Source organism: Lissotriton vulgaris, chromosome 7 (genome assembly GCF_964263255.1).
Source record: "Lissotriton vulgaris chromosome 7, aLisVul1.2, whole genome shotgun sequence".
Taxonomy (NCBI): Eukaryota; Metazoa; Chordata; class Amphibia; order Caudata; family Salamandridae; genus Lissotriton; species Lissotriton vulgaris.
The window spans coordinates 724092585-724113757 of record NC_141695.1 but is presented as its reverse complement, the minus strand read 5'-3'; the positions used below and the strand labels follow the sequence as shown (position 1 = coordinate 724113757).

The window sequence follows — 21173 nt, the reverse complement described above, 5'->3', positions numbered from 1 at the left end:
TCTCTGTCACTCTCACACTCTGTTGATTCCTTCTTTTATCTGTCTGTTTTTATTCTTTCCCTTTTCTGTATCAACGTTATCCTTTCCCGGGCCTTCACTGTTTGGGGAGGCTCGCCTTCAGAGGATTTCAGGGCTGCCGCGAGAGTTGGAACTTGTGGCATAGGTTGGGTCTGGGAAGGCGACAGACCACCACCCTAAGGCAAATGCGCCAGCGACTGGCGGGGGATTCGACATTGGGGGGAGGAGGTGGGGGTGTGGGGGATGGGGGGTCACAACAGTTCCTATTGTTGGGTGTACTCTATGTTATTTCGGCTTATTGCACAGTGGTCATGCAGTCACAGCGAAGTATACACTCACCTGCCTCCCCTGCTTGAGGCATAACATAATTATCCATGCCTATGGGCCCAATGACTGACCATAGACCCTCCGCGAATGAGTCGGAGACTTACTCCTATATGGTACTAACCTGTAATGTAAATGGTATGGGTGACAAAATGAAAAGGGGGCTGGTATCCTCATACGTCCACCGGTTCACCCAGACATGGTCCTCTTACAGGAGACCCACCTCAAGGGCACAAATTGTAGGTTCCTGGTAAGGGGAAATTACACAGTCCTAGCACACAACGGTCTCACGAGGGGTGGCTATCCTAATTAAACCCCCTTTCAGGGTGACACGGATGTGCATGGATCCCCAGGGAATGTACGTGGGAGTAACAGGCATATGGGGGAGGCGGAAGGTCACTATAGTGTTGGTCTATGCCCCTCCAAAGCTACAGGCACGGACTCTTCATGGGCTGACCGATATTTTATTGGAGACACTGGGTACATTACACATTATAGGAGGTGATTTTAACAATGTTATGTCCACCCCCTTGGACCGCTTTGGGAACCGTAATGATTCACCCCTGAATACTCAGCTGGGTGGGCTGATGATACGCTCAGACTAGTGGATGTATGGCAAAGACTTTATCCAGAAGCCAGACATTACTTGTACTATTCTGGGGCACATAGGGTGCACTCCCGACTAGATTATGTCTTCCTCCTGAGGACTGACTGTGGTAACGTCTATGAGGCTGAGTACCTGGGGCATGGGATCTTGGACCACTCCCCATTGCTGGTTAGGGGAGGGATGAGACCCGGGGTGAGGCAGGGGAGCTGGTGGCTGTCGGTTTGGGACCTACAGAATAAGGAGGTGTTACAGGGACTCGGAATGGACAGAAAGTGTACTTTGCAGAAAATGTTGGTTCGGTACAGTCGGGGGTTGTAGTATGGGAAGCCTATAAGACAGTACTCCACAATACGGCCCAAAACCGAATAGCTTGGGAAAAAGGGAAGGCACAGGAGAAGCTACTCACATTGGACACCCAAATTTTGGCACTAGAGCAACGCTACCTTATAGGTAAAGATGTAAATTGTAAAAAAAATTGTAAATTGATACTTGTATAGCGCACTACTCACCCGCAAGGGTCTCAAGGCGCTTGTACGAATACCGCTGTGGAACCCATCCTGGCTTTCCCTGTGAGGGGTCCACTCCTGGGCAGCCCCAAGGTGGAGGCCAGGCATCTTAGCATTGTGGGGGCCGTTGTAGAGATTAAACAAGCTATTGCCCAGAGTTGCAGAGTGGGACTCCATGATTGGAATGGGCACCGAGGTGAGAATTATCAGGTCCGTGGAATTTTGAGCCCAAGACCTGCCGAGGCGGGGAATTGAACCCTGGTCCCGGGCATGACCTCTGCATCAGACATGCAACAGCACTACAAAACCGTAGCTACAGAAGAGGCTAAAACGCAGGTGCAGGCAACTCTTCATAGGATGTACGATGTGGGAAATAAGTCGGGCAAGCTATAGGTCTGGCTCAGCTGCAAGGAAGCGGAAGCCCGATGGATAGACAACATAGTGGATCAGCGGGGACAGATGCTAAAGGCGATGCACAAATAGTGCACACATTTTTGTTCCTATTTTAGTGATTTTTATGAGGCCAGGGACTTGAGTTCTCCGGCGGCGATCTTAGCATATCTAGGCACTATCCAAACCCCAAGCTTAGACGATGGCGCGAGAGAGGGACTGGAGGTGGACATAATGGTGGACGAACTGAAAGAAGCAATAACTAAATTTCGCCCTGTTAATCCCCTGGTACGAATGGACTCCCAGCGGAATTTTATAGGACAGGGGCGGATCTCCTGGTGTGGCATCTATTAGCGCTATTTCGAGACGCTGGCCAAGATGGTATCCAGCCTCTCAATCTTAGGATGGCTACGATTTTTCCCATCCACAAACCAGGAAAGCCCCAGACGACTGCGCATTTTACCACCAGATCTCCCTTCTAAATATAGAGGTCAAACTCCTAGCGACCATATTAGCCTTCCGTCTGCGCCAAGTAATATCAGGATTGGTACATCAAGACCAGGCGGGCTTCCTACCAGAAAGGGCGACTAGACAGAACTTGAGGAGGACCCACAACTGGCTCATGAAGGTCCAGGATCGTGATGATCCCCATATGTTCCTCTCCCTAGACACAGAAAAAGCATTTGACGGAGTACACTGGCCCTTTCTGGAGGCGGGTCTAGTCCCTCGAGCGCGGGTTAAAGTGAATGGATTGTTGTCTGAGGACTTCCCCATTAGACGGGGAGCCCGGCAGGGGTGCCTGTTGTCCCCCTTGCTGTTTACCCTTACAATCAAAATAGTGGCTCGTGAGATCAGGCAGACAAGGGAGTTACAGGGTTCCAAATTACGCCGACTGATGTGGGGGAAAAAAGATCTCGCTTTATGCGGACAATATTTTGTTATATGTTACGCACCCGGATGACAAATTCCCAGCACTGTTCGAGCTCTTGGGCAGGTATGGCTCCTTCTCGGGCTATGCCATAAACTGGCATAAATTGGTCCTATACAGCCCATGGGTCAGGGAGACATGGCCTCCTCCCCTGGGGTGCACTGCAGATAGCCCTGACGGAATTCAAGTATCTGGGGATCCATCTTACCACAGATAGAAAACTCTCATATCAACACAATATTCAGAGCGTCATAAGGAACTTTGCAGCTGACGCCCAGAGACGGAAAGCGCTCCCCCTCACAATCATGGCCCGAGCTGCGATGTTCAAAATTATCACCCTGCCCCCCTTTCTGTATACCCTCCAGAATGAGTACTTTCCCCTCCACAGACAGACATTCTGGGTGATAGATGAGGAATTATGTTCTCTGCTGTGGCAGGGGAAACAACCAAGGATCGCGCTAGAAACGCTGCAGCGGAACCAATATAATGGAGGGATATCACCTACCTGACATTGAGGCCTATTACTGGACGGAGCATCTGGCATTGGTGAATGACTGGATCCATGTACCTGCGGATCACCCATCCTTATGCTAGAGAAAGATACCATGGCACACTGCTCCTGATTACATTTTCTGTAAGGGGTTCAGGATAGGAGACGCCTCCTCCCGGCCACGCAAATAACGCTGGAAGTCTGGGACAGGGTGATTAAGACAATAGACTGGACACATAAACCGACTAAACAGATCCTGATCTGGCACTGCACTTTGCTGAGGCAACTCCACAAATCAGAGGTGATTTGAAGGGTGGGACGCCATCGGTATCTCCAACTTAGGCGATGTGGTGGCGAAAGGAAAACTCAAACCTTTCAGGTCACTGGCAGCAGAGTTTGGGCTGCACCCTACGCATATTTTCAAATACGCGAAGCTGTGACATGCCTGGATATATGAGAACATGCTCTCCTCTCCCCTGACAGACAACGCCCCACTAGAGGGACGCCTATTGCAAGAGCAGATACCCAATAAGGTAGTATCACTAACTTACAAGACCCTAAATAACAACATGCCGGACAGACTGGGGAAACTTAGGGAAGCATGGGAGCAGAACCTGGGCACGTTAAAGACAGTGGACTAGTAGGCAGCCTGATGCACCACAGAGAGGTGTGGATGATATCCCGCCTTCGACTCATTCAATACAAAATATTGCATAGAGTGTATTTTGAAAGGGTCTGACTCCACCGAATGGGCCGAGCCAGCAAACCACACTGCCTGTACTGTAGACAGACACAGGGGGACTTCTATAATATTATATGGGACTGCCCCGTCATCCATACAAATTGGTTACAAGTATTAGGGTAACTGAGTAAGGTATTGGAGGAAACACTCCCTCCAGATCCTAAATTCGTATTGTTGGTGATCCTGGTGATGTTGACTTGGGCCACCCACAGCTTATCTTTGCACTGTTGGCATTAGTGATAGCGAAAAGAGATGTGGCATGCACGTGGGGCGCGTCGCTGCCTCCCTGGATGGGAGAATGGAGAAGGGGGATGAATATGTATATGGCGGCAGAAAGGGTCACATATAAAGCAGGAGAGTGCCCCCGGAAGTTCTGTAGGATATGAAGGAAATTGAGAACATATCATGGATTGGATGATGGCCTAAAAGCTGACTAGATTTTCACGGATTTTGTACTGGGCCCTGGACTGGGGGGGATACCGGGCCTGCGTTTTCGACCCTCGGGGCAACAAGGGGGAGGGGGAGTAGAATCCCAGTATTGAAACGCACGAAGGGGCAGTATACCTATCCGGTTCATGGAATGGGGGAGGTGATGTGTCTACGGGGTGGGTGGTATGTGGGTGTTTTGACACGATTGTGGCTAATAGTGACATGCTAGCTGTTTTATGTTTGTTGAAAATGCAAATAAAAATATTTATAAAAAAAGAAAAGGATTTTAGTAAGGAGGCTTTAACAGCGGTAGATAAATATACACATGGTTGATGCTGAAGTTTGCATATTTTCATGAAAGTGAATTGATTTATAAGGGCTTAATAAAAACAGCCACAATGAAATTCTTCTCTGAAAGCATATGCATAGCAAAAAAACTCAAGCAGAGAACTATTTAAAACAGTTAAATCTCTGTCAAAATTGAATAATGATTGTTCTTTTAGTGCACAGGAAGCTTTCTGCAATTATTTAGCAACCTTTTCCCAGTCTAAAGTCAACTCGATTTACAAATAATTGTCACCGTCCACAACCACATTAAGTGCAGATGATATTTCAACTTATGTGTAGGAACCTGGCTACAGTATACCATCATTCATTTAGGGTACCCACAATTGTGTAGTTTTTCCCCTTTAATTAATGAAAAAATTATTAATTCCATCAAACTTATTAAATCCAGGGCGCCATCGGATCCTTGTCCACCACAGGTTCTTAAGAAAGTCGCCAATGTTGTTGCCGGTCCGCTTATGGAACTTTTTAATGAAATATTGATTGCAGGCCAATTTCCAAATATATGGAAAAAGGCTTCTATTTTTCCACTGATATAGAAAGCTTCCTTGGATCCAATAAAGATGGAAAACTGCAGGCCTATATCCCGCCTACCTTTCCCGGCTAAAATTCTTGAGAAATCATTGAATGAGGATATGCTAGCTTTTCTGGATGCTAACATGCTGCTCCACCCTTCACAGTATGGCTTTAGAGCAAATCATTGCACTGAATCTGCCTTGGAAGCAGCCTCTGAGGAACAAAGAATGGCAATTGATAAGGGTTGAAAAACTGCACTGATTTTATTGGATTTTCTGCTGCTTTCGACATGGTTCACCATTCACTCCTCATAAAACGTCTCCATCTACTTGTTTTCAGAAGCTCGGCTCTGACCTAGCATAGCTAATTTCTGAGTAATAGGCAGCAACGTGTGGAGCTGGGGGATATGAGTTTGTCACCATTTTCCTTACCTTGTGGTGTTCCCCAAGGGTTTTCCTTCAGTCCCACGCTGTTTAATGTTTACGTTAGCCCCCTCATCAGGCTCATTCAAAGCTATGGTTTAGCTGTGTTCTTTTACGCCAATGATACGCAAATAGTGGTTCCTATCTCATCGGAAGTAAATAAGGAGGCTAGAAACTTCTGTCATTGCATGTCCCAAGTGGCATTGTGGAGGCAGAATAAATCTCTGAAATTGAATACAGACAAAACACAGGTGCTGTTTTTTGGAAAGGAGACCACGTTCTGGAATGACTCATGGTGACTGTCAAGCCTAGGTACACTACCAACTCCAGTCCAGAAAGTTAGAAATGTGGGAGTCATTTTCAAAACTGAATTATCTTTATTGGAGCAAATTTATTTATTTAGTATTTTTCAGAGCGCGAACGTGACCTGTTAGGGTATCAAAGTGCTTTACAAGGCTAAGCAAGATGTTTGCAAAAGTTCAGAACAGACGAAATCATGTGAACGTTTTACCATGATAAACAGGATATTGCAATGAGAAGGAATAGGCAACATGGGTGCAACTTAAGAGAGAGAAAAAAAACATTGGCAAGAACAGAGACAGACTGTACAGCACCAGACTCTGCCCCATAAAGGGACAGTGAAGTACAAATGAAGCAAAAGGAAATAGCACCAAACATGATACAAGACATTGCATAGGCTACATCAAAGAAATCCAGATTGGGATACACTGGTAGAGGTCAAGAAGAGAGCATATCACTTGACAGCTGAGCTGTATATGCGCTGAGAGTGTTAAGGAAGGAATTTGCTGATTAGGAAAGTCTTTGTTTCCTTTTTAAATCTAGACAAGCACGGTATTCTTCTGACGTTAGGTGGCTGCAAGTTTCAGATTCTGGGTGTGGCACCAGAGAAAGCTCTGTTGTATGTTTTCTTTTGGAAGAGGGGAAGTTTCAGAACAAAAGCACTGGCAGACTGGGAGTGCCTATCTCATCCGGAGACCACGATTTTCTGGGCGAGATACGCTGGAGAGTTAGAGTGTAACTCTTTCTGTGCGACACGGGCCAATTTGAACTGTATTCTGACTTCATACAGGAGCAAGTTTAGCGCTTTGAGGTGAACTTTTTTGAACCTGTAAGGAGTCTGCGGCTGCGTTGAGACAAGCTTTTAGGAGAGCTGTTGAGATATTGGGTAGTCGGGAGAGGGTAGAGCATCCGTACTCAATCTTAGAAATAACTAGTGCCGTAACTGCCATTTTAAGGTCTGATGTATCTAGGTATGGTTTTAGTTTTCTCAGGTAGCTCATTGAAAACACATTTAATTATTAAACATACACATATGTTGCACTCATGTGCAGTTCAGAATTGATTGTCACCATTGTAACAGGGGTGCGAAATCCGCCTACAATTGTTTTGTCAATCATACCTAAAAGCACCATCTCAGTCCATTTGATTTCCATGCACAAACACACAATGCTAATAGGCTGTACTTTAAAAAGTGAAAAGCATGTAATATAGTGTGCAAACCAAAAGCACCATTTCATGCTGTAGCTGACAAACATGATTATTCAAGTTATCACAAACCAGGTCAACAATTAGATACCAGTGTAACCTTAACGAACGGTGCCATACAAACGAAAAATATACACAACACAACCGACTAATTTTGTGATCATCACACCCACAAGCCCGAATGGCATACAATGAAACATATATGCACATAGTAAATAATTTTACACCAATGTGTAATGGTGTCCTCTGATGCCTAATGGTGATGAAGAGAGCCATAAAAGTGCTTCATTATTGGTCTTTCAGGAGCATGTATACATTTCACAAGACACCTGCACTATGCAGACCTTGTTGACAAATGATAAATTCGAGAAATTCCATCCTACAGTGTGGAACTTACATTTCATGCGTCGTTAATATAATCCATGCTTGTGGAGAGTGAACAGAACTGTTTTAACTTCCTAAATATGTTTTCCAGAGAGTGTGGTAATGTGAATATGTAGTAAACGTAAACTTGTAATGCCTTCAGAGGAGCCGCCATGGACTTCTCTGAAGGCATAGATACCTCTGAATTAGATGCATAACTAAATCTGAGTCACCATGCCTGCAACATCAGCAGTCTTCAATCAAACTGCTGCTAAGTCTTTTTGAATATTAGCCAGCACAAGACCTTTTAGAGGGGTTACTGTCTGTGAGGAATTACATTTATGGGCCTGTTGTTCAATCAGCATTCAAATCGTATTCATCAGCGACGTTTCTCACACAGAATCCCCCCTTCCCACAGCACTGACTCCTGGTTAGAAAATCAAGAGAACCAGGGTGGCCAAAAGAGGGCAAGGGTTTTGTGAAGGTTAATGTGGGGAGGTAGGAACTTTTCTTGTATATATGTCTTATATGATTTCATGCAACAGATGCTGCATCACTGCACAATTCCAAGCAATACCTATATTTTAGGTACTCATTACCTCCTTGCACATAGACCCATGTGTCTTACTATAAACTGTCTTGTAAAACCAATTGGTTTATTTAACTATAGTATTTCAAGAATGTTTTATTGCAATTATTTCTTTAAATGATGGGAGTAACAGGCTCAACCGGGCGTTCAAAGGAATTTCACAAAAGTCTCATACACACAGAAATGTTTCCTTTTTTGATACATCTTTACTTCACACCACAAACATATTAATCAGTACTATAAACAAAATGTCAAAGCTTTATCAACTCAGTTATGGTCCTGAATTCATGAAGGGGACCAGTGTTCCATTCAACAATGTAAGTCTTCTCTGCTAAAAGATCAGAGAAACACAAACACAAAGGGGTTAAGTAAGTGGTTGGGGGAAAGGAGCACCCTCTCCACCAAAGGGAGGTTCCTCCCTTTGATTTACATATCGGAGGATCTTAAGAATGTCAGCGACTGAGACTATTCAGACTCACTGACATACTCCTCTGACAGCCTGATGGAGTGAGGGCTGTCAAGGTTTTCGACTGCCACACAATTTAGAGTGGTTGAATGGCCAGTATTTATCTTTACTTACTGCAATGAAAAATGTGGTGGTAAGGGAAAATACAAATGTTGAAATTACTCTCATATCATAGGAGAATCCACAGAGATAAGGCAGCTTTTCCCTCCTTTCTCTCATTAGAAAAAAGAATGTGCCTACCCTTCACAAGATGCAAATTCTAGCACCCCCCCACACACACTTACATCTAGAAAGAGGCACCATATCTGTCTAGGCTTAATTCCTGTCATCACCCAACCCATTTTCTGGTCATGGCGATAAGGCAGGGTGGTATTGGAAGAATGTGGGTGTTGTCAAACATTAGAACAGCGGTTCAAGGATTGCATCCATATGTTCCATTATGAACAGCTGACCTCAATTATCAGGTGGCTGAAACTACACCTGATGTAGATACCCTATGGCCCCCTAACAAAAAGTGAATCCTGTGGTTTCCCTTCAAGTACTTAACATGGCCTGGATTACTGGGGTTACAGGAGCCATCATCACTCATTGGAGCTCAAGAAATCCATTAGCAATTCTTTCTAGCATGCCCACATGATTGATAGGCTAGAGACTCCAAAAGAATTTACTGAGCGCTGGAAAGAAGACAATAGGTGGTTAGCGAGAGGTAGCAGACAACTCCATCACCACTCCTCCACCACCACCAACCCACCACCATCCGCCCTCACTAAGCCATTTATTCATTAGCCTGCAGATAACAGCTCTCAAGACATACATGACTGAGGATTGTGAGGTCTGTGTTTTGCTCATTAAGACATGAGAGAAGTGTTAAGCCAGGTCTGGCAGCTCACTGGACTAATGCATCCACTCCAGGGATTCAAACTCCAGTATATCCACTGGGCCGTTTAACCTTCCAAAGTATATAATATGAAAAACGATTGTACTGGGTAACAGTAAACACAGACTATCTGGCAATAGTGTCAGGAGACATTGCAAGTGTGAACATGCACTGTACAAATACACCTATTATGCTATCTTATCTCTTTGCTTCTGTGACACAATGTAGTGCAGTTTTTGGGTTTCAAGATAATGGCAAACCTGTTGGGTGCCACTAGAGTCCCATATCTGCTACTAATAGCACTAACGGCTTTTCTCTTGTTATTGTTTCTAGCCTTACCTGCATTGCATTGTATTTCTTCTGCTTCTGAGGTGTCTGGAGATAAGATATGGAAAGAAAATATTCAAGGGAGATCCTGTTTTCAGGTTTGTGCAGTAAAATCTACTTGAAAGACTATATTTCATGACAAGTTTAATGAAAAGAATTGCAACTATTATCTGGCATGCTTATTTGTCTGGGCACTATTGTTTGGTGAGGAATTCAGTCTATGGTAGTTATATTATTATGGATTTGCATAGCACCAGTATGTACCAGAGTGACCAGAGGTAGAAGTACACAAGCAAAGCAATGCGAAAACATTAAAGCAATCAAAAGTAACATGAAGGGCACTGAAAGGAAAAAAGTATGCAATCTGTGTGACTCATTGGATCTACGAGGGCCTTTCACCTTTGACCAATGGTATACCAACTGATAATGGTCCATATGCACTGCAGACTAGTGAAATTGACATGGTCTTCTCAATTTAGCTGCTTAGTGACTCCGTTTGTGCTGACTTTCACTAAAAGACTTTTAATCATGTCACCTGTGATGTGTGGTCCATTTTTGGGGGGTCAAAGTAGGCATAGGCAATATGCAACAGAGAAGCCCTTCCTGGTGCCTCATTAACAGTCCATGCTCATAGCATATAGTAATGCTATCTGAAAAATAAAGAAAAAATGTTAAAAAGAAAAAAGAAAAATGAAGGATTCTTAGAATAACAAATTGAAAGTAACTGATTCTACATTTCATTAAGATAAGAGATATTATGGTCTCACTTCAAAATGTGCTTTATTCCTTTTTTAATTCTGTAAGTGTCATTTAACAAAACAGAAATTACTTGTTTTTTAATTCCTTATTGTTAATTTTTAATTGATTACACTTTCGGAATGCATACTAAACAATGCTTTTTGTATTTTGTTAAATATATTTTTATTATGCACTATTCTAGAATAACATAATTGTTTTGAGATTTTTATAATTTGTATTAGATTGTTTGGGGTGCACCTGTCAAACACCTGCAATTTTAGTAGATCCATCTTTTAAGGACCTTGCAAGAAATTGAAAATGTATTCCCCCACCCTTTGCCTGTTCTTACATTTTGTTGCAATCACCAAATGTTTGAAAGGGGCTTATTAGTAGGTGTTGGTAGGGACCTACCACAAGTTCACAACATAAAGTCCAGTCAAGGTTTCAATACATTATTCCCTTGCTCAACCCTGGGTAACTGGCAACCAGCAGGCAGGATTAAAGTAGGAGACAGGTGTGTAAAGCATTTAAAAACACCAATAAATTAATTAGGTAAGACACAATAAAAATCCAACACCAATTTTATACATTTTCATAAACATATAGACACCAAAATGAAAAAAACCCAATGTAGGGAACGGTCGATATGAATTGTTAAAGAATAATACTTCTAGTGCTTAAAAACATATAGCACCAACTTGGGACATCTTGTCATGTTTGATTGGGAAAGAGCCAAAGTTTGAGGCCATCTACAATGGAGTACTGGTCGGATACACTAAGCAGAAGTCCTCGGTCATAATTCTTGAAGCTAGATTCGTGTCGAGTTGTCTGCTTGGTTTTTTGTGAGACCCCGGTCAAATCCTGGAAGTCTGGAGCTCCCGAGCTTTCAGCGGGATGAACCTGGCCAGGTTTGACTCTTAACATTGAATCAGTAACCTTAAGGAACCTTTTACCAAGAAGTTCTCAAATGTCAGCAAACGTCTGGATCTTCTTCAAGAAGGTCTCTTTGAGGGTTGAATTCGAAAGTGTTCACAACACCAATTCAGGGGTCTAGAATTTCTAGATGGTCCTTTGCATGTTGAGACCTCAATTCCCACAATGCACCTAATCAGTTCCTTAAAAGTACACTTGACACACTTCAGGATGGGGACTTCTTGGTGGAGATGGTGTAGTTAGGCTTGGTTAACCTGTAATTTGCAGGGAATCCACTCCTTACTTCTTCTTGAAGCAAGGCAAAGTAATAACAGTGGTTATATTCCCTGAATTTACAGCAGGTGCGGTGCTCCAGAGTGGAATTCCTTGAGGTGCAGATCAGGTTTCCAGCTGGCCAGTCCCTCTTCTCCGTGTGGTGTCAGGAAGTAGATCTAAGTTGCTTGACAACTCCTCATTTTTTATGCTGTGTTTTTGGGGGTCAAGCAGGGGGGCACCCATGGGGTGCACGGTGCCACCCAGGTGTATGACCACTTCCTCTAAAGTGTGGCATATTCTTGTCTCAGAAAGCACTATTCTCTCAAAACCCAGCATAAAGAAATGCTCTCCTTGGTGGTTAGAACAGGCTAAGCCAACCCATTGGCATGGCTTTGATTCTCTAACACTCCCCTTCCATTCCTCTCCTTAATCTAATTACAGAGGCTCCTGAGTGGCAGGGGTGGCAGGGGTGGCAGGGGTGGCAGGGGTGGCATGATGTGGAGGCAAGTCTGTACTGTCTCCTTTTGAAAACTAGTTTGTACACCCTTTCTCCGTCCTGCCTTCTTTTTCTGCAGTTTTAGTTCTCTTCCCTCAGGAAACCCATTGCTTCGCCAGAAAGCCACTGCACACCTCATTGAGACAGCTTATCTGAGCATGACAGATGCTAGACAATCAGGTGAGAGAAGCTGGAAGGCTCACTTTTGGCTTACAGAAAATAAAAGTTTAAAAACTTATTTTCTGTGATAGTTTTTATAAATATAACAGTGCAAAGTTGATGGACTTATCATTACTATCATATCATTTTAAATCCTTGAATGACATTTTAGCTCCTTCCTAGCGAAACTTGTACTTAATAAAATATTCCCATGTTATCCTATAGAGCTAATCCTAGTACAGTATCCTACTAGAATCAACTAATCTTTGGCTGCCTTAGATAAAATTCATACCTTCCATAGAGCCAATGTTCCTCGAGGTATTTCATATAACAGGTCTTTCCCAATTGCTTTAGCAGGCATGCCTGTCTACACTGTAGATTTCAGTGTTCACAGGAGGTGTTAAAAGACATGAGTAAGCCAATTGGGATTGCTGATACTCTTAGTAGTTATCAATGATCCCTGTTTCTTCTGCCAATTTGTCAGTTTTCAAGGGCTTAGATGGTATTCTTGCCAATGTTAGGTCATTATCTAAACATACCATTGAACTTTGGGACTTGCTCTCTTCAAAGCTACCAGAAGTAGGTTTCTTAACTGAAAACTGGTTGACCTCGGTCTCCTCTTCAGCCATCATGATGGTTCTCCCGAAAAATTATTCAATGCTTAGATTGGATAAGGAGGGCAGGATAGGGGGAGGACGCACTATTCGTTTTTAAAAACACTATCAAATTCTCCATTATAGACTCTTCTGCAGTGGACTGGGCAGATATATGCATATTTAAACTTGAACTTTCTTTCAGTGACTATTGGAAAGGTGCTGGGTCCAAAAAAGAATTTATCCTTGCCTAATTTAATTTATTGCACCTCACGTCTTGGTAGCAAAAACAGTTACTTTTGTTGGGTGGCTTTAATTATCAGGCAGAAGATTCCAATAATGAAGAGGTGAGTCAGCTTATTGTAGACTTAGCCACTCTTGGAATGCATCAACGAGTTAATGGGGCTACGTGTGCAGCAGGGCACTCACTAGATTTAAGGTTTACCAACTTTACTTCTCTGGCTGTGAACAAATGCAACCTTTACTTTGGTCGGACCATTTATTGATCAGTTTTAGGATCCCTATGACAACTGAGATTGACAGAATACCTAAAGTTGTTGAAAACCAATTTAGATATTGACAGAAAATTACTCTGGAATCCTTTGCTAAGGTAATTAATCATACCAGCGCAGTAGCTACTTCAGATGTGGAGCAAGCACTCTCAGAATATCATAATGCTTTAAACACAGCTTTTGGTAAGATTACTCCTCTCCAATGGTGTCCTAATTCACACATGGAACCCATGCGCCCTGGTATACGCTAGTCCTTAAAACTGAGAAAGCATCATGTAAAAAATTAAAAAGACAGCGGGAATGCACAAATAGTACCTGTGATAGAGAGACGTATAGAGGAGCTTCAGAGCGCTACCACCATAAAACAAAGTCTACTCATAAAACATATATCTCTGATCAAGTTCCCCAAGCTAAAAACTCATATAAAGCTTTATTTAAAGTTCTAAATGATTTAGTAAATCCTAGAGCGTACTCTCAAAACATTCAGACATCACAGGTTTGTAGCAGGGTTTCCGTTCTCCCACAGAACTGTGCATAGAGATCTAGAACCTCAGTGAGTTAGGATGATCCAAAACTCATCTCAGTATCAGAAATCCCCTTACCTAGCTAGCTACAGTGTCTCATGGATCATTATGAAATGATCAATGTCTTAGACAAACCAGAACATGATCTTTAGAATACCTCAGGAATCGTGGAACACATGAACACTCTTTCGTTATATAATCATTTCAAACCAAAACTGAGAGTCAAAGAACACACGTGCAAGTTTGAAATATTTATTATTCAATGCAAGGTTCTCAAACGCAGTATCTTGTATAATACCAAAATGCATATTATAAAAATCAGAGTTATCAGCATAGTCACTAATCCATAGTAAGCAAAAGGTGATAGCATGTTACAATGCAAAATCTATAGAAACCTGTATCACCTATATTTTGCGCACCCTATTTAGCATATTATATTATATCTAAGAAGGTCTCATTCGGGTTTTAGCAGGGCGGACCCATACCTCTAAATGTCAGTAGGAGTAGATCACATCAACAGCTACCAGCTCTCTTCATGCGCAGCACCAAGTGTGTTGATTCATTCCCTGTAACTCTATCTTAAACCCGCGTAGAGCCCAATGTTGGCATCAACAGTATTAGTGTTATATCTAATGTGGTGCGAGGATCAGGCCTCCCAGCAACCTTGTGTTAGGTTATTCTTAGAGTGTGCAGCTCTCAGTGTGCAGACAGTTGTACCAAGTGTACCAAGCAAAACTGATAGCATAGTAATAACATATTATTCTCAAATAAATCACATCACCGCTTCTAGGGTGAAAGCGACAACAACAAGTAGGTGTCGTGTGCAAAACTGAAGCCGAAGGAAAAATGGCTGTTAGGCATGTAATACACTCATGCTAACTTAACGCAATATATGTAACGAAGTATCCATATGACACCCCCCCAATGATCCGAGCACCGTCAAATATAAGGGAAAGGCAAAACTAAATCAAATACATAAAATGAAAGCCAAGTTCAATAATTTTGAGCTAAAATAAGCAAAAAAAATATGTATGAATGAATATGTATGAATGCCTACAGTGGCCTCAAAAATAAAAAAACAAAACTTTCGAGATCAAAAGTTATCCGCCAGGTCTCCAAAATATGAAATGTAGGACCAGGTCGCATCAATTCAAATGTTATGTTATGTTATGTTATAAACCGTTTTGTAGCGCGCTCTGTTACTTGTGAGTATCCTGGCGCGGGGAAGGGATCAAAGCGGCAGAAAACAAGACAGAAGAGAATCCTCCTAACCTGCACTCGTGAATAGGTGGGTTTTCAGATGTTTTTTAAAAGCAGTGACTGTCGGCATGGAGCGAAGATGGAAAGGGAGGACATTCCAGGCCCGAGCCACCACCACCGACAGCGACATACCACCCAGTCTGGCGCGTTTGAAGCGGGGAAGAGACAGTTTGAACAACGAGGCAGATCTCAGGGTGCGTGCCGGGATGTACTTAGTGAATCTTCTCTTCAGATATGAGGGGCCTTGGTCATGAATTGCGCGAAACGCCAGCACCAAGGCTTTAAACCGAATGCGTTGTGTTACTGGAAGCCAGTGAAGCGAGCGCAGCTCCGTGCGAACGCTCTTCCACCTGGGGATGTTAAATAATAGGCGTACAACCGCATTCTGAACAATTTGGAGGCGATTGACCAGGTATGCCGGAATGCCACTAAACAGTGCATTCGCATAATCAAGGCGAGCCAGTATGAGTGCTCTGGCAACCGACTCTCTGGCCTCCCTGGGGAGCAGGGGGAAAAATTTGCGGAGCATTTTCAGAGTGGCAAAACAAGTGCCGGTGAGTTTTTTGATGTGATACTCAAATCTGAGATCCTCCGTAAACCAAATGCCCAGATTTTTTGCAGGTCTCCCCATCTCTATTGGGCCAGGAATGTTTGGGGGCCAGAGTGTGCTCTTGAATGAGGGGGGAAAGGAGCCGTAAAAGAGCACCTCGGACTTGTCCTCATTGCACTTCAGCTGGGCCTGTGTTAACCAGCGAAATACTGAGGACAGGCACAGATGAACTGTAGATGTGTCCAGGTTGTCATCTGGCCAGGTAAACAACAGTTGGGTGTCATCAGCATACCCTAAAATTTTAGCCCCGAACTGTTCAGCTAAGTATACCAAAGGTGTAATGTATACATTGAACAGAAGGGGGCTAAGTGTGGACCCCTGCGGGACCCCTGTAAGCAAAGGTCTTTGCTCCGAAGCATACGGAGGCATCCAAACCTGCTGGGTCCTATCTGATAGAAAAGAAGAAAGCCAATCAAGCACCACTCCCCCAATACCAATGTCCGACAGCCGGCCAAGAAGGAGATCATAGGGTACAGTATCGAAAGCGGCAGAGAGGTCCAATAAAATTAGGACCGCTCTGCCACCTCCATCAAGACACTCCCGGATGGCTTCAGACATCTCCACCAGGGCCGTCTCGGTGCTATAAGCAGCCCTGAAGCCCGATTGGGCCGGGTGGAGGGCATTAGATGTTTCAACAAAGCTCTCCACTTGTAGAAGAGCAGGCTTCTCACAGATTTTTGTGAGAGCAGGCAGGAGGGAGATGGGTCGATAGTTTCCCGGGACCGACACATCTAGTCCTGGTTTTTTCAGGAGTGGAAGGAGTTTAGCGTGTTTCCAAACCTGGGGAACCACGCCAGCGGCCAGGGAAAGATTCACCAATTGCGTAATCTCACTGCAAACAGTCTCCGCCACCTCCGAGAGCACTCGGGCAGGGCATGGGTCGACAGGGGAGCCCGATTTAAGGGACTGGAGAAGATGGAGAACATCATCTTCCATAACCTGTGCGAAGGTGGTAAGTTGGTGCCCAGGGAGTGCGGGAGAGGGTGAGCAGGGACCAGCTACAGAGCGATCAGCGGGAAGTGCCTCTAAAAGGCCTTGCTGGATCTTCGCTATTTTAGTTATAAAAAAAGTAGACAACTCCTCACACCATTGTGCAGAGGACGGGAGGGGCATGGCTTCCGCCACAGGGGACACAAAGCTTTTGACGATCGCAAAGATCTCTCTGCTGTTGTTGTTGGCCTTGTTAATACGCCCGGCATAATAGAGACCTTTTGCGTCCCTAATGGCTCCATAATAGTTTTTTTGAGCAAGTCGAAGGGCGGATTTAGCCTCGGGGCTATACTCTCTCCTCCATGAGCGTTCTAGTTTCTTACAGCCCTGCTTCAGCTCTCTTAATTCTGGGGAGAACCAGGGTTGGGAGGGCGCGCGTCTGGCTCTGGTCAGCACTGTTTGTTTAGTAGATGCAGTCGCCCCCTGCCCTATCCATTCATTGAACTCCCCCACTACATCGTCCAAACATCCCTTGAGATGTGGGCGAGTGTTAGACAGGGCAAGTCTGAACGCAGGTAGATTAATTTTTTGACGATGACATGTGGGGGGCGGGGGGCTGGACTCTGCCAACTCCCAACTAAACCTGACCAGGTCATGGTCAGACCAGGATGTTTTTTCCACTGACACTGGCTGGATGGGGAAGTTCGTACATACCAGGTCAAGTAAATGGCCACCCACATGCGTAGGCCCCGACACCCATTGTACTAGCTGGGCAAGCTCCAGAATTTCCCCGAGCCTACAAGCTTCGGAGGAATCAGGGGTATCCATGTGAACATTTAGGTCCCCGACCAAAAGAAACTTAGGAAAACCTAATGCCCGTGGAACTAAGTATTCTTCTAAAGAATTGAGGAATTGGGTGGCTGAGCCTGGGGGCCTGTAGATCAAAGATCCACCTAAGGTAAAATGGGGAGAGGTTTTGATGGAGAAATGGAGAACCTCACCCCCTAGATTCTCAGTGAGAGGCTCAGTTTCAAAGCTCCATCCCTCCTTGAACACCACTGCTAGTCCGCCCCCTCTACCCAGGGGGCGGTCCGCTCTAGCTATCTTGAACCCCCTGGGGATCGCGAGTTCAACGCTAGGGGCGGAGGTACAAGTCAACCAAGTCTCCGTGAGGAACAGCAGCTCCAGTTGGCCATCTGAAAGTAGTTCAAAGATATCAGCCGCATGCTTCACTGCCGATCTGGCATGATCAGTCCCACCCTGATGTTGGTAGTGGCGGCGTTGCTGGCTGAACGTGGAGAGGGAAAGGGTTGGGGCTGAAATGCACACGTAGTACATCTTCCCAGAGCATTAGCTAGGTTTGCGCGCGTGCACGGCGAGCCCTTGCTATGAGGGGCAAGTCTCAGGAGATCAGCGCGCGAGTATTGCAGCGTCGCTGAGCTAGTCAGCACCAAAGGAGGCCGGGCAGGGTGACTAGCCCTGGGCCCGTCCGGGGCACGGACGGGCACAGACGGGCCCTCCTTTGGCGCTCCTTCGGCGCGCAGTCGGCGTGCCCGCTGCGCGCGACCGCTGCGCGCTCGAGGACACATCGCTATTTAAAGCCCAAGCCCCTCCCCCGAGCTGGACCGCTAACTCGAGTCCAGCCGGGAACCGGGACTACCAAAATGGCGCCCGACCTGGCCCTCCACTACAATCGGCACTGGCAAGCCGCGGTGGACCGGGGCCCAGGGGGACCGGTAAAACGCTCACGCACACAGCGGAACAGCAGGTAGGGGTTTAAAACACACACAGCACAAATTGTCAATCAATTGGAGGTGTTTTTAAAATTAATTAAAAAATCAGGAGAAAAGTCCAGCGTGAGGCGAGTGACAGAAGAGAATTCCCTCGCAGTCTGCCACACCGATCCGAGCGCTCTAGCAAGGTGCTGCCACCACCCTGAGCAAACGCCAAATGTCTGTAAGAAAAAATTAAGGCACTTATCCGATATTCAAAGTCATGTGCCATATCAATGTCATTATCTGCGACATCTCATGATTGAATTCTCCATCATCCGAACACAGTTCATCCCTCCAATTCAGCAAGGGGAAAGTCATATTCCATAACAAAGCAATCCTCCCAGTCATCTCACGATTGGACAGTATATGCAAAGTAAGCTGCAACAGCCTCCAGTATGAAATCACTGCCATCCTCCGAAAATAGTTCAGCAATCCAATTCAGCAATAGGAAAGAACATACGTGCTCCTCCAGCATCGGATCCTCCTGTAACGTCAGAGGACAACTCGGTGGGTTCACCAGAACGCTGTGTGTCAGAAAGGCATGCTCCAGCTGCAGAGATCTCCCATTGACCCAGTACTCCATTTAACGCTGCCAAGGCCATAACTCTTTCGCCAGAACAAATCAGCTCGTGAGCCACTACGGGGCGCATTAGCTGATCAAAATCGACGTCAGGAGCGGTCTTCAAGCATAAACACAAATCAATGGCCCAATCGAACTCGCAGCTCAGGCAATGAAACACAGGTTGGACACACGTGAAGTCAGTGAACCGAAATGATAATCTATAAGCCGTGCTCAATGCTGCAAGCGGCAATGTTCCATAGTAATTAAGCATCCGATTACGACACAGTGTCAGGAGGCGTTGAACGGCTTCTTGCGCAGGATGGGCATCCATGTTTTATAAAGAAAAACAATAACAAAATGCCCGCAGCCACAGCCAGTAAAACAGGTAGTCCACCAAACAAAGTAGAATGGAAAAACGTGGGAATGATACCAAAACGTGGGAATGATACCAAATATTTTCTCAAATGTAGTCACGAGGCCACTGCTAACCAATTTAAAAAAATGTGTGAGCCCAGTCGTGGAAGATGCATTAAAGATCTGGTGCACCAGCTCACAGAAATGAAACGGCAAGTCAGTATTTAAAAGTGCCTGCACCTCTGTGTGTGTGTTAGCTATGTGAAGGACATAATTTTCCCGGGCCGAACTCAGGGTCACTTGTTTTTGAGACAAAAGGGCCCTTATTCTGCTTAAACCATTGAACTTCGCTTTCAAGGTTGGTATTCGTGGCCAGATGGAGACATCTGAAGACCCATGCGTGGGTGGGTATAAAACGTTTTTGCAACACACCACACGCTCTGATACAGTTACCACATAAGCCACACCAATTAATAACCCACAACATACCTCGTTGTTTAAAAGCAAATAACTACCATTTGTCAATAATGTAAATGTAGGAACTACTGCTGGAACTGGCGTGCCTTTTAAAACACATGCTAAATTTGGCCGGTCCTGATTACAAGAACCGTGTAACTGGATGTGTCTGCATATTAATGAATGGTCAGGTGACTGTGTGCATTCCTCACCATTAAGATTTACTTCTTTTCCATCCTTCAGACATCTGTATGTGTATGGTAATGACCACGCCTCATGGAGGAATGCATTGCCTAGTGGTTCATATAGCAATATACTGCATACAATTAGTAAATTTGTATAAAGGAAATGGTAATGTAATTAATCCATGAATAAGCCACGTAGCAGTATTGGTTTCAGCAACAGAGAAAGGTAAGGATTCTAGCTTCTCAATATGTAACATAGAAAATGATGCATCACGCATTGAAAGCAGGCGTTGCTTTTCAGTCAAATTAAAAGGGGCAAAAAAGGACGAAACGTTCAATGAGCTCCAGGGAACTCGACCAGACTTAAGTGTCTGTAAGGTCCATGCAAACTGCATTACAGAGCGTAATTGATTCTGACCATGGTATAACGTGGACACTTCATCATGCACAATATCAACAACAGAAGAAACAATATTATCCAACGTGTAAATTCTGGAAGAAAGCATGTTAATACTGTTATCGACCACTGCAAGCACTTTTTCCAAATTTGCTTGATCAATAGCTCTCAGGCGTTTAGCTGCCTCAATCTGTGAAAATTTCCAAATTTCATTGTACACAGCATAAATCCAGCGTTTAGACCTACCCTTAGCCGGGCCTTTCATAAAATCATTCAGCTCTATATTCTCATTCAACTGGGACAGATGAAGTTTAACTGCAGCCAAAGTGGAATGTTGTAACCAGTTCTGACACAATTTGCCCACTGAATAAGTAGTAACAGTGTGATCTGTTTCAAAACGGGGATCTGGCCTGATTTGTGTAAAACCTTCAGACAAACCCAAAAAACAACGTTGGCAAGAATCAGAGCTTCTTTGCCACAAAAGCCACCCCTCCGGATCAAAACTGGTAATATTAAAGGAGGAATTGTGCTATAGGGCTTGTACCTCACTTATGGACAATGTAGTGAAATTATTCCAACCTGAATATTC

At 44.5% G+C, this 21173-nt stretch overlaps 1 protein-coding gene across 1 annotated transcript in view; it reads left to right on the top strand.

Moving 5' to 3' along the window:
* LOC147702336 (ATP-binding cassette sub-family A member 10-like) overlaps positions 1 to 21173 on the top strand; it is a 1673715-nt gene that overhangs the window by 1382750 nt on the left and 269792 nt on the right. Inside the window, exon 28 of the mRNA XM_086930968.1 lies at positions 9852 to 9943. Coding sequence (XP_086787094.1) covers positions 9852 to 9943 — 92 coding nt within the window. The remainder of the gene's footprint in view (positions 1 to 9851; positions 9944 to 21173) is intronic.